The sequence below is a fragment of the Solenopsis invicta genome, chromosome 2 (assembly GCF_016802725.1).
Source record: "Solenopsis invicta isolate M01_SB chromosome 2, UNIL_Sinv_3.0, whole genome shotgun sequence".
In the NCBI taxonomy this organism is placed as follows: Eukaryota; Metazoa; Arthropoda; class Insecta; order Hymenoptera; family Formicidae; genus Solenopsis; species Solenopsis invicta.
In genome coordinates, this window is record NC_052665.1 from 12317507 (window position 1) to 12330831 (window position 13325).

General features: G+C 31.8%; 2 protein-coding genes across 3 annotated transcripts in view; one reads left to right on the top strand and one right to left on the bottom strand.

The window, feature by feature from the left end:
* Positions 1-809: 809 nt before the first annotated feature.
* Positions 810-7615, top strand: LOC105196772 (phospholipase B1, membrane-associated). The gene is made up of 7 exons (XM_011162874.3): positions 810-1361; positions 3122-3223; positions 3353-3564; positions 4444-4620; positions 4976-5277; positions 5540-5718; positions 6179-7615. Exons 1-7 carry the CDS (start codon positions 1229-1231, stop codon positions 6313-6315), a joined length of 1242 nt encoding a protein of 413 aa, XP_011161176.1. The 5' UTR covers positions 810-1228; the 3' UTR covers positions 6316-7615.
* Positions 7616-8525: 910 nt separating this feature from the next.
* LOC105196771 (MAP7 domain-containing protein 1) overlaps positions 8526-13325 on the bottom strand; it is a 35141-nt gene continuing 30341 nt past the window's right edge. For both annotated transcript variants that reach the window (XM_039458129.1, XM_026135460.2), the window contains exon 9: positions 8526-13308. In XM_039458129.1, coding sequence (XP_039314063.1) covers positions 12948-13308 — 361 coding nt within the window. In that variant the 3' untranslated portion in view covers positions 8526-12947. The remainder of the gene's footprint in view (positions 13309-13325) is intronic.

Genomic DNA, 13325 nt, shown 5'->3' on the forward strand with positions numbered 1-13325 from the left:
TTGTAAGGGAAAGATCTTAAAAAAAATTTGTTTAAGTTGACGATACATTGATTAGAATACCATCGCTGAAATTATACGAAATTTATGATTGCACGTAATTTCATCAATTTGTATTCGGCGATGCCTTGAGTCGTCCGTTGATGTCGGTTTCGATCATAAACGCGCTGAGCCGGCCCCGAATGTCTAACTTTGTATAACTTCCCGATTCAAGTTCTCAAATAGAAATGGTTGTATTTTGATGACTCTAGATAGCATTATACTCGAATATCTGAAGTTAGCTACTAAATTTATAATATTAAAATATATACTAAATAATAATATTAAAATATTATGATTTTTATTTATTAAAAGTTGTGAAAATAACAATTTCCGATGTTTAACGTTACACTAACCAACATTCATCTACTATTTATAAGAAATTAATATTGGCAGTATAAATTGAATCTAGTACGGAAAAATGGGACAGGATGCATATTTCTATACGAGGTTTCTATATTACGAAATTTTTATCCGAGTTATTTGTGTTCACGAATCAAGTTTCAGTAATTTTTTTTCGGATCCAGAACTCGAATTCTAGCATCCGATTTCTAGCATCATATACACAAAGCTTGGATATACACAAGAAAACGTTCATAGTGCAATTCTATTCTTTTCTCGATATTTTAATCACGACAATATTACATCATGAATTGAATTAGCATCGCCTAATCAGTAGAGGAGCCGAGTAATTAACAATTTAAATCTTATGGTTCTCTTATCTTTTACCTTGTTTCCCGAGTGTTGATAATTATTTACGGACAAGACTATTCCAAAATTGCTTGATATGTTTACTATTACCGCATGAGTTGCCGCTCTCATGTTTTGATTGTGTCGCCGAAATATCACCGACAGAAAGTAGTTTTCTTAAAAAACTCTGCAACTTGTCTCAAGGATATAATCAATTCAATGTCGCCCACTCAAAAAATGTGGAAAGATTTAAATATATGTATGCTATGCATCCTGTTCCTTTCTCTTTCTCTCTTCTCCGATTGACCATCGACGCGATCAAGGTCTTGGGTGTTTTACTGCATCCGAGTCTTCTTTGTAAGTTTGGCTCCGTGATGGAGCATTGGATACCTCGATCTCCGACAGTGTAACACGTGTTTGCTGCATCACATTTTGGACGAGAACGTGGCACCGTCGGTGTGATTTCAAATTGTGGCTCATAATCGGTTTTGACCCGAGAACAATGTGGAAGTGGTGGCAGCTTTATTATATCTTACAGATATTTGTGTTGGCATCGGAAAGGAAAACCGCCCTCGATACACCCTTTAATATAATGTTACTCCGTGCCTTCCGAGATTGGACTTTCGATGCTTTCGGTATGTTTAATCAATAATATGAGTGATATCAAAGAAAGATTTATAATTCTTACATTTTTCTAGCAGATTAGATTAAAGAGGTACGCACGACTGTTACTATTATCTTATTACAATACTGAACACTTTTTCCAAATAGCACAATTTGCAATTCCTTTTTCAATATAAAATTAAAACCATAGACGTAATACGCGACTTAGTATTATTTTTACAAGAAATTTTACATTTTTTAAATAATTTAATTTAAATTTTACGTTTTTTAAAAAAATAAAATTTTATTTCACGCTTCCACTTTGTAAGATGTAGCAACATTTGAAAATTTATAACAATAAAAATCCTTATAAGATTTAATAATTAACTACAAATGACACATTTTTGTCATTTATCGAGATAAAGAAACATGTAACAAAAAACAAATATTGATAAAATAATGCAAAGAAGCATAAAGACAATAGGCAAAATAAAAAAAACAAACATATTTAGAGTACATTAACCTTAAGAGTTGAATAAAACAAAAACTTTTGAATCCGCATAATGAATATTTACGAACGTTCACTTCAATGAAGCCCGAAGCCTTGAAAAATTTTCGAACAGGTACTAAGTGATGTTTAGCTATCATTTTGCACGTGTTTTGATTTCTAAAAATGCCGTAACGCTTTTAGTGAAGAACAACAAGCAATGAATGATAAATGTAAAAGAAAATCTCTACATTAGATTTTATATATAAAATATTTTGTTTCTTTTAGACAAAATGTTTTAACCGATTATTTGATTAATTTAGATTTGTTTTTTCCGAAAGTGAAAATCAGTCGAAGATCCAAATAACTCCAACTTTATAGTTCGCTCGTAGTAACAATAAAAAACTAAATTCATAATACTAATACGACAAAAAACAAAGTGGTGACGCTTAAATTACTTTCACTTCTACTTTGACTTTTACGGCGTGAATATCAGAGTTATCTTATTATTTATGTATAACATCATTTTATGTTTGCTTATTCTTAGCCTTTTACATTGATTTAATTTTTAATTTGTCTTCACAATAAAGAACAGAACTTAGGTTATATATTTAAAATTTATTGTAGTAAAATGTTTTCAATTTTTTTTTATTTATTGCTTTATGTCATTTTTAATTATCTCTCTAGATGTATGATTTAAAATTACATAATTGTACCATAAATTCAGTTCTTTTTCTCTCTCTTTCTTTTTCAAGTTGAAGTTTGGTCTTTATGACTGAAGATGATATCTTATTTAATGCATGATGATATTCCATGATAATTGTTTTGCTAAAAGTATTTTTGGTTTGCCTTTTGCACACGCGGAAAATGAAACTTAATTAAAAGTCTGATATGTTTTGGGAATTGAACTGAAATCTTTGGCACAGAGAGAACAGATGTGCAACTCTTACGTCACGGTTACAACCAATTCTGTTCCTAAAGAAATAGATTCATTTCATAATTAAAATAAAAAGCAGTACAAAATGTATATTCATGTATGGCAGCTGAAGCTTTACGTTTGATTGAGAGAGTTTAAAGTTTGATTGTTTGAAGAAATGTATGATGACAAACGATGAACACTTTTAATAGTTATGTTTATTTTTATATTGCAATTGATAATTAAATAAAATATAGTGAGGATTTTATACTACTTTTTATTTTAGTCATGAAATAAATTAATTTTTTTAGATACAAAATTCATGATACAAATATGTATGTATACTATTTTCTTTGTAAATTTTAATGTATAATTTGTTAATCTCACAGGTAGGACAGGAACGCAGGAAAGGTATCTACACATAGCTCGAAAATTAAATAAAATACAAGAAACTGTTCCCGATCATGTTCCATTCCCTTGCAATGTGACAGGTAGAATTTTAGTAGAAACTTATTATTGTTGTTTAATTAATTAAATTGTTATTTAAACAATAATAAAAATAATATCGATACTTGATATTGTGCGCTTGAAAAAATGCTACAAATAATGATAAATTCCAGGTGGTCGGTCACCGAAAGTGCCAAACTCAGTGCACAAATTAAGACCAGGTGATATCGATGTCATTGCCGCGATGGGTGATTCTCTTACGGCTGGAGCTGGCATTTTTGCAGATAATTTGTTCCAGGTCGGTATAGAGAACAGAGGAGTTACCGCGACCGGCGGAGGCCAAGGCACATGGAGAGAATATCTAACTCTTCCCAATATCCTCAAGGTAAAACATTCAAATTTTGCTATAATATGTAACAGGATATAATGTTTATTATTAAATAGATCTTAATGTGTATGATGCAATACGGAAAAAAAATATATGTATATATATATATATATATATATATATGTTTAACTAATTTAGTTTTTGACTATATAAAATTTATTATTGATTATATAACATTCCATGAACACATGATATTTCATACTTTTATTATATTATTTTTAATAACAATTTGTTTGATCACACAAATTCACATCGATTATTCATCAGTTTGACGACAGAATATAAATGAGTAACTTGAAAAATTGCGCGCGTTGATAGTTAATCTTTTCGCGAAATTCTTACGAAAGTTGCGTGTGACGTATTACAATTTATCATTATCAGTTGCAAAATACCATAATTCTTAGTGCCAGGGGCACAAACAACAAGGCAATCAATATTTTTTTCACGATACTTAATTCTTACTATTAAAAAAAAGAATTGAAAATGATGAATGCAGGAGAAGTATTTGTGCAATAGAATCTTAGCATACATTAACATAACATGATATTTTTGGTCAGAGCTGGACAACCTTTTTTATGAACTTTTGTCCATGATTGCGTCTTTTTATAAGCCCGCGTGTCATAATTTAGATATTATTTATTAAGTATTTAATTTGTAATTTTTACTACTTTTTCATTTTTGAACAGCCATATAGTTAGCACAAAATATATTGATTAATAGTGAAATATTATTATACACATGTTTCAGAGCGATTTTTTGTTGAGATTCTTTTAACATTTTAAGAGTTACGTCTTGAAGAGAGAAACGTAAAGCTAAAAACTAATTTAACAATGCGTGTGCGTATGTGCAAATTAATTATTCACATATTTTCAATAGGAATTCAATCCCAATCTGATAGGATATGCATTGGGAGACTCTTTAACGACTCACAAAGCGGCACAGTTAAATTTTGCCGAAACCGGTGCTGAGTCTGCGGACATGATGTACATGGCGGGGACACTAATTAAGAAGATTAAAAACGATCCGAGAATAGATTTGCATAAACATTGGAAGGTTTGTTGTGCCTGACAAGTCCAATTTGCAAACAATGAAAGAAACGACAAGACAACAATAGCGATAAAATTCTCCGTTAAACTTTTATCGCGGGTAAAGTCGAACTATAATATGATATAATTAACATATTAATTATACACGTTGTTGTTGTAATTAAATTAATTATAATTTTAAACTGACTTTTCTACAGTAAAAATTCAACGGAGTGTTTTATCATTCTTGTCATAATTTTTAATTTTTTTCGTGATTTTTGTTAATACGCTATATTTGCAAAATATTTTGTTTTACTGTCAAAAATTCTATATTATTATTTATTAAAAATATATATTGATGACAGTAAAAATTTGATTTGCAGTTTATCTCGCTAATGATCGGAGCCAATGACTTTTGCAATGAAATATGTTGGACCTCGTCACCTTGGTCAATCCTTAAAGATCACAAAGTTGAACTACTTCAAGTTTTGCGAACACTAAGAGATAATTTGCCGCGGACTTTTGTGGCATTGATTCCGCCACCTCATCTAAAAGCCTTAGTCGACTCTCGTAGAAAAGCAAGATCATCATTTACTTGTTTTCTAACAACAGACTTCGAGTGCCCTTGCTTGTTTGGTTTATCATTTCGGCGTTTTAGGTCTATGTATTATAACATTATATCACAGTAAGTACGATAACGAAATAAAAAAATAGTCTATACTATATTATTTGTTAAATGTCAATTATGAATGTTAATAATTATTTTTAATAATGCACAAAGTAATTTGCTTTTAAATTATTAAATACGACATTAAATTACAATAGAAGTATGTATTTGGCAATATGCGACATTACAAATTAATTTTAGCCTGTTCCAACGAATGTATTATTATCATTATCACTGGTAGCGAAATACGGATAATTAAAAGTATGGAAATATATTTTAGGTGGCAAAAGATAGACATGGAAATCGCTTCTTATCCAGAATTTCAAAGAGATGATTTTGTAGTCGTAGCTCAGCCTGTCCTAATAAATTCAACTATACCACTTGATTCAGATGGATTCACCGACATGACATATCTGAGTAGCGATTGTTTTCACATTAGTCAAAAATTCAATGCTTTATGTGAGTTTACTAAAAATTCTCTAAGAAGAAAATACTAATAGTTAAATTTAAAAATTAAGAAAAAACATTAAATACTAATAATTAAAGTAATAATAAAAAACACTTACCTTTTATATTTAGAATGTATTATAAAATGTATAAAGATGCCCTTTATTTTTCAGTCCGGCATTTCTAAACATTATAATGTGAGAAAGTGTAATAGTTATCTGAATATTATTCAAATATTAACCAAATTTTACCAGTTTGACGAGTCCACGCAGTTACAAAATTGTATTAGCATCAAGTTTTTGTCGTGTTAATTAATACAAAAGTAGTGTAAATTTGATTAAAACGTTTACATACACACGTTTCATACAAATAGAACTAATTCCAAACTAACTTAAAATATATATTAAGAAAAGTTTTCATTATTCAAAAATGATCTAGGAAATGATTTAAAAAATTTCTTCCACATTTGCAGATGCAAACAGTTTATGGAATAACTTATTGGAGCCAGTGGGGGCCAAATCAATGAGTTGGGAAAATGTTTTCCACAAATTTTATTGCCCAACGCCGGAGAGACCTTTTCTGACAACGATGTTAAATTCACAACAATAAAGTACTAGAAGGGATGAAAATAAAAAAATAATTCTGGTTGAGCTAACATTTATCGTAACGTTTTATTTGATTTGCTGTTTATATCCATTATCGGTTCTTACAGGTCGCAACACATCGCGTAATATAATCTTTAAGTTTCATCTTTTTCTTCTTCTGTTTAGTCTTTTGAACAAAACTACTAAAAATAGACTTGATAAAATCAACCGCTCAAGCCTTTTTTTAAATATCTTGTCTTATTTAACAAACGCGAGTCGATGAGATCCGAGATACAGTCGAGAATATATGGTATACATTCAAGAAGAGAATAGAAGGCATCGCCTTCTGAAAATTTCTAAGAAGCTCGCAGTATAGTAATACATAAACCGAAAACGCTACTCATTTTCTCTAATTGTTAGCGCTTATTCGCTACGATAACGTTCTGTTACTAGTATCGTTATCAGTTTTTCATCTTCCGACGCGCTTCGAATATAATGAGTATCGGCGCGTAAGTGTCAATCAAGAAGCGCGAGAAAATTGTCATGAAATTTTCTCTGCATTACCTCGCGTCCAATATTCCCTCGATTTCCAATCGAGTACAATTTTGATTTTGTGCAACTCGCGCCCCTTGATTTTGTTTACAGTTTTATAATTCGCATGACGTTTTGTGGCTTCGAAAAAAGGAATTATATCGTTACAAAAAAATTTTGGAAGGGAAAACGAGATGGTACTACTAATTTTCGAACGACAAGCAACACGTTCTCAGCTTCATGTAATTTTGACTAAAGTAGTAAAAATTTTTAATATTTTCTTTAAAAGATAAAATGCAAAATTTCGAAGTCGTTAAGTTGTTACGTTGAAACTGAAAACGACAATTGGGTCTCGTTCTGTTTGCAAAACAAGGCTCGTCGGGTCGCGGCATAATATAAATTATTTACAAATTCTGTCTCATACAATAATTTTACTCTGAAGTAGTTCTCGTTACGCTTAGTTGTGATACATGCTTACTATCGCACAAATCAAATTTTCTTTTCGTCACCTTTGTCCTCCTTAGCTCGAAAATTATTGCCAACGATTATGTTATCTTCTCTTCTTCACATTTTGACCGTTTTTATTGTTAACTGTAGAGCGTGATGAAATAAAATATAATATTACAATAGACTTCTCATTACATATAGGTATACCGAAATACATATTTTGCTTTTAATTTGCTCTTTTGAAATATTTTGACTCACGTTTCCGTAATTTTACGTACAATTGTTATTTTCCGAGCATCACCAAGTTTGCTCAGAATTGTCATTTTATTAAATGAGTCCAAAAATTATAACAGGTTTTTAAAAAATTATTGTAACTAATGTTTCTTTCAAGATAATTGATTCATCAACGTTTAATTTAAATAGGGACAACTTTATTCAAAATTCATTGGCATTCACTAAATTATGCATATTGCTATTATCAATATCAGAAGACTGTCCAGAGAATTTATCTTTGAAGTTGATATTACTTTATTTAAATTAGTGTAATAATTTTTGCAGTTTGAAGCTGACACAGTCTTAATAGAATAACATTTATTAAATTAAACATAGTCGAAGTTTTGCATAAAAATTATAATCTGTAATCATAAATATACTAACAGAAATAGATATAAAAATATTAACCTTACGTAAAATATAAACTGTTTGCGCATTATAATTTTAAAATAGCAAAACTATAACGATATGGCGAATTATCTTAGTGATATTTGCAGAATTAAATTTGGAAAGAAATTGTTCAACAATTAAGAAAAATATTTTAACTATATTATGTATAAAACATTTAGAAATTAATTCTTATTATGTATGCTTTCTGCAATGTATAATTATTTCTAAATTATAGATATATTGCATTATATATTCAGCATGTCAAAATAAAAAATAAAAATTAAATAAAATTTTAAAATAATATTACAATATATTTATAAAATATATTTGAACTTAAATTTGCTTAATATCTGACAAATATTATTTAGAAGATTTATTCTGACGAAACTGTTGCATTATAGTGTACCATCTTAGCGCAAATATTGAGAAATTTTTATCAATTTATTTATTTTTTTTGTATAATATTTGCGCATGTATCTATTAGGGAGCATTTTGTCTGAATACATCACAAACGTTTTTACTTTATTATTATTACATAAAGTTTTTCTTTGTTTATTTTTACTTAAAAATAACTTTTTTGAATTTAGTTATTTATTTTTTCGAAACAACTGACAGTGATGCATAATATATTAACATGTTTGCCAATAGTGCAATAAGAAAACGTTGCAATATCTATTGAAGAAACCCATCAAAACTTTTGAACTTATCTAATGTCTATTCAAATTAAGTTGATTTCTTATATCATAGGGTGTACGCTTTTCAAATTCAATTACGGAAAATTTCTTGCAAAAACTAGCAAATCGCTTACGTCGAAGAGATTTGTGATCCTCGCGCGAGGTAGCCAACGAAACTCTGGCGTTTCGTTTTCGCGTTTCTGTCTTGGTAAAATCTTGTCGATAACATAGGCATTTCCTGTTGGTGTGACTTTGAGAAATCGAATCGCATCGATTTGCTGCCACTGAGGTCGTAGCCTCAGTGTCACTCGCGAATTCAGCATTGCGTGTACGCGGTGAGCTCGATAATAAAATTGACTTTACTGTGGCAGAAGACACCTTCGCGCTTTTCCGTCGAACTATCGCATTTCAAACACACGCTATAATTGCGGTTTACGCTCGCAACTCCCTCCGTTCATCGGGATTCGAGAAAGTCTCGCATTCGCATGAGCTGTAAGGAAAATTTTATAAATTCTAAGTGTTTAATGACTTTACGATGGTAATCCTCGAATACCTATCTACACAGAGAGAATTTTTGTGAGAATTTATTCTTAAAATGGTAGTCTTAGGATAACGTGATATTTCTAAGAATTTTTTTTGATTTATTATTAATTATAATAATAAAATATAAAATTATTTATATAAATTTTACAATCTGCTAAGTGGCTTTTATTATGCAGTTTATAAAACGTTTCATTGTTTTGTATTTTAAAATTTTCTATTTTAAAATACAAACATATTTTAAAATTTTCTATTCGTTATTGACATAACATGTGTTTAGTTGCCAACAGAGTTGTTCCAAGCTTACCACCAAACGTAGTAAAATTTGTAGCGAATTCTTAAACTAATATCAAAAAATTCTCTCTGTGTGTATGACTCACAAAAAATACTTCTATCGTCTTACACAGGATACCCAACTCCTCAAATCTTTTTCATCCACGTAAAGAATTTAAATAAATATAAATTTATAATTTGTTAATTTTTATCATCATATACCCTCTGTAAGTTTGATCTTATACAGCGCTTATAACTCGAGGATCGGCATAGCTTACGCCTCGTGCGCTTATTTTGATTATTGAGTACGCCGTACGAGTCGGGCTCGTCACAGTTGGGATCGATGCAGCGAGTACAATAATTGACGGTTAATATTACACGCTAGGTAGTAGCATTGTCGGATTAACCTCATTGTCGCTCGTGATTGTATTCGTTTGATTACTTCAGTCTCCGCTCGCATTCATTGGCGGACACGGGCGCAAATTGTGTCATCTTAGAGCGGCGCAATGCGGTTTAAACGAAAACGCTAATTAAACTCGACTAATTGCTATTGATATGTGCATGATCGCTTTTAGTATACATTGAAAGTCCAATTTTTTTCAAATACAATTGCATTTGTTTTTCTTTAACGACTATACTGATTCCTACTTTTATTACGTCTACCTGATTTCTAAATTGAACCATACCATTTGATGAGTTTCAAAGAATTGAATTTTAAATATAATTTTCTCTCGTGTTACCTGACGAAAGCTTATGGAAATAAATTGTACTTTGTTTTACACACACACACTCTCTTCTCTCTCTCTCTCTCTCTCTCTCTCTCTCTCTGTTGCACAATTAAAATTATTTAATACGATTTGAGATACTGAAAATTAGGCGGATGTGGCGGATGTCATGTCCTACGATTTTATCATACTATCATAATATTGCAGCTTATTAGAATATGTTCAATGTTTGATTCTCCTTTATGCGCATTAAAACTGTGCATCGAGCTCGATTCCACAGAGCGAATTAACGAAAGGACAAAAAAAAATTTGTATTTGAGACTTTCTCATCCGTCCCACTGTTCTGACGTGACAGTTCGTAAAACATAGCTCGTGATTTCCGGAAGATTTCATTCTCGCCTGCGCTATATTTTCGGTTAAAAAAGAAGTATTGTCATTATTATCAAATCGTCATTTTGCACTATTAAAAATGCATCGCTGAAAATAACATTGAATTTTCTATCGTCGTAAGTTGTCCTCTACCTGTTGGAGGTAGAGCCTCGCGTCAGACTATTTTCCTACTCATTGAAAATCTTTTTGATATTAAGACTTGCAGCTAGTTTTGACGTATAGACTTTGTAAAAAAATTGCTTTTGATTTTCGGCTGCTTACGGGAAACTTGCAAGGCGATAGACAATCGAGATCAAGTGTGGAATATGAAGTCGAAGAATTGTCTGCGTTTTGCGCGCGCGCGCGCAAGTGTGTGTGTGTGTGTGTGTGTGTGTGTGTGTGTGTGTGTGTGTGTGTGTGTGTCGATGACACAGGGGTTTTTGTCGTTAAAGCTATTAGCGCGTAACTCTCATGTAACTCTCATGTAACTCTTCTGCGTCTTTAAAACACTGTACGAGAAATCTACTATACGCCGTACAGTATAGCAATTTCATTTAATTAACTGCTTCATTTGTTTAGGTTAATTTAGTTGTTCATGAATTGTCCAGAGGGGGGGGGGATAGAATTCGAATCGAAGGTGTGTAATCGATAATGGGAGTCTCTACGAGCCTACGAATTCACGAACAGTAACGAGACACGCGCTGCGTTTCAAAAATTTCTGTTCTCTGCCTATATATTTATAATATATAATATATATTTATAAATTGTGTATATTGTGTACTATATAAGACTCTCTATTTCGTTTATGTTAGGTATACTCTCGCGCATTTTAACAAATCGATCTTATTAGGCTATCTCATACGCGGCTTGTACGGTTTTTCACGCGGCACGAAAATACATCGCGTCCGCTTATGAAATTCTGTGGGGGTGTATTTACAACGTAGATGGTAGATGGGAGGGATAATACGGGAAAATGCGAAAACGGAAAAAATGCTTGCACCTATTTTTGTTTCATTCGCGAAATTTTAAATTTTAGAAAGCTATAAATACGTTAACGGAGAGAATTTTCTCTTCGAATTTACAACATGAATTTTGAAGAATGTTATTATAATTTGAGCAAAGTTTAATAAAATTTTAATAAAATTCAATCAAATTATTTTATATCATAAAATAATTCAAATAATTTTATGTTATAAAACAGTTTTATTAAATTTTACTGCATTTTACTAAAATTATTATAAAATTTTTTGAAATTCATATCGTCTTATGACTACTATGATTTTGTGGATAAATTAAAAAATAATTTTTCTCTAAAGTATAGATCTTCATGTTCGATCTTCTTAAGATTCTAAAAACAAACGATCTTTTACATATTCGAAGATTATTTAAAAATATATAAATTCATATAAACTTCTTTTCCTACGCTACTAATAAAATAGAAAAATTTCGCCTGCATTTTGCAAACATTTTACCCCGTACGCAAGCATTTTTCGGCATGCTGAAATAAGGTGTCACAATACAATGAGGATAAAAGAATTGAGAACTTTTTTTTACTTTGTAGACGAGGACATGATGACTAGTTTAAATTGACTAGGGAACAGGATCATCGATTATTATGAATTTAGCGATTAAACGTTGCGGTGAGGATGGTTATCGCGCATGTCAACTATGAATCGAGTATACCTTTGCACAATGATTATTTGTATAATTGGTAGAGATCACGTTTGCGCATTTATTTTTATTAATTCTAAGGGGTTATCACTTCGGATTAAATAAAAATCTTATGGCATTTTGGCAGGGTGACTCAAACAAGTTGTAAAATATGATCTCGGAGTAAATGAAATCGCAATAGTAAAGGTATAACGTTGACATAATTCGCTTGAATTCTAGATTATAGCGCTATACTCGAGTTTTCCTAACGATAACAGTATTAGTCCGCGATAACTCGATATGACGGGTTACTAAGTTTGGCCGCTTCTAGAGTTTTTCTTTTTTTAGGTATTACTTCTCTCTCACCGCTTTCTCGCGAACCTATCTTTTAAGATGAACGAGTAAATTAGGACGAGTTACGGACTGTTCGAGACAATTTCCCGTTGTTAGATGTTACAACTTCGCTAAAACAATGAACGCTTCTTGGATTCATTAATAAACTGGAAATCTCTATGAAGAACCGCTTTTGTGCTAGGCCATATTCATTAGTTGATAACTGGCTACTGGACTTTCCAAAATGACTCAAAGCTCCGCCCTTTACGACGCTCCAGCTCTTCTCGAAATTAAATGAATGTCCGTAACTCGTCCTATATATATTATCGATCCTCTGCAGATACAAGATACCGAAAAACGTTGTCAGTCGTCGAGAACTCTTTTGGATATCTGTATCACGACGATCGATGTCTCGATATCTTTTTCGAGATTTCTATACGATCAGTCAGACCTTACTTTTCGTCCCTTAAGAGAGGGGCCTCCTCGGCTTCCTTTCGCCGTGCTTTCGCTTCTTTCTTCGCTCTCTTTTTCTCTTCTTTCGCCAGCTTCTTCGCCTCCTTTTGTCTGGTCTTTTCTGCTTTTTCTTCCTCCTTCTGCCGCGCCTTCTCCGCCTTTTCTCTCTCCTTTTCCCGTTCCTTTTCCTTCTTCGACTTCTGCACCTCCTGCACCACCGACATCTTCGGCGGCGCTGCCGCTGGTCGCTTAGATGCGACGCGACCGCACGATGATGCCGATGACGTCGATATTGTAACAGCTGATGTGGCTCTTGGGCTCGGCGAAGTTTCTAGTTGCGTCACAATTTTTTGAGCGCATCTGCATCAAACACGTTA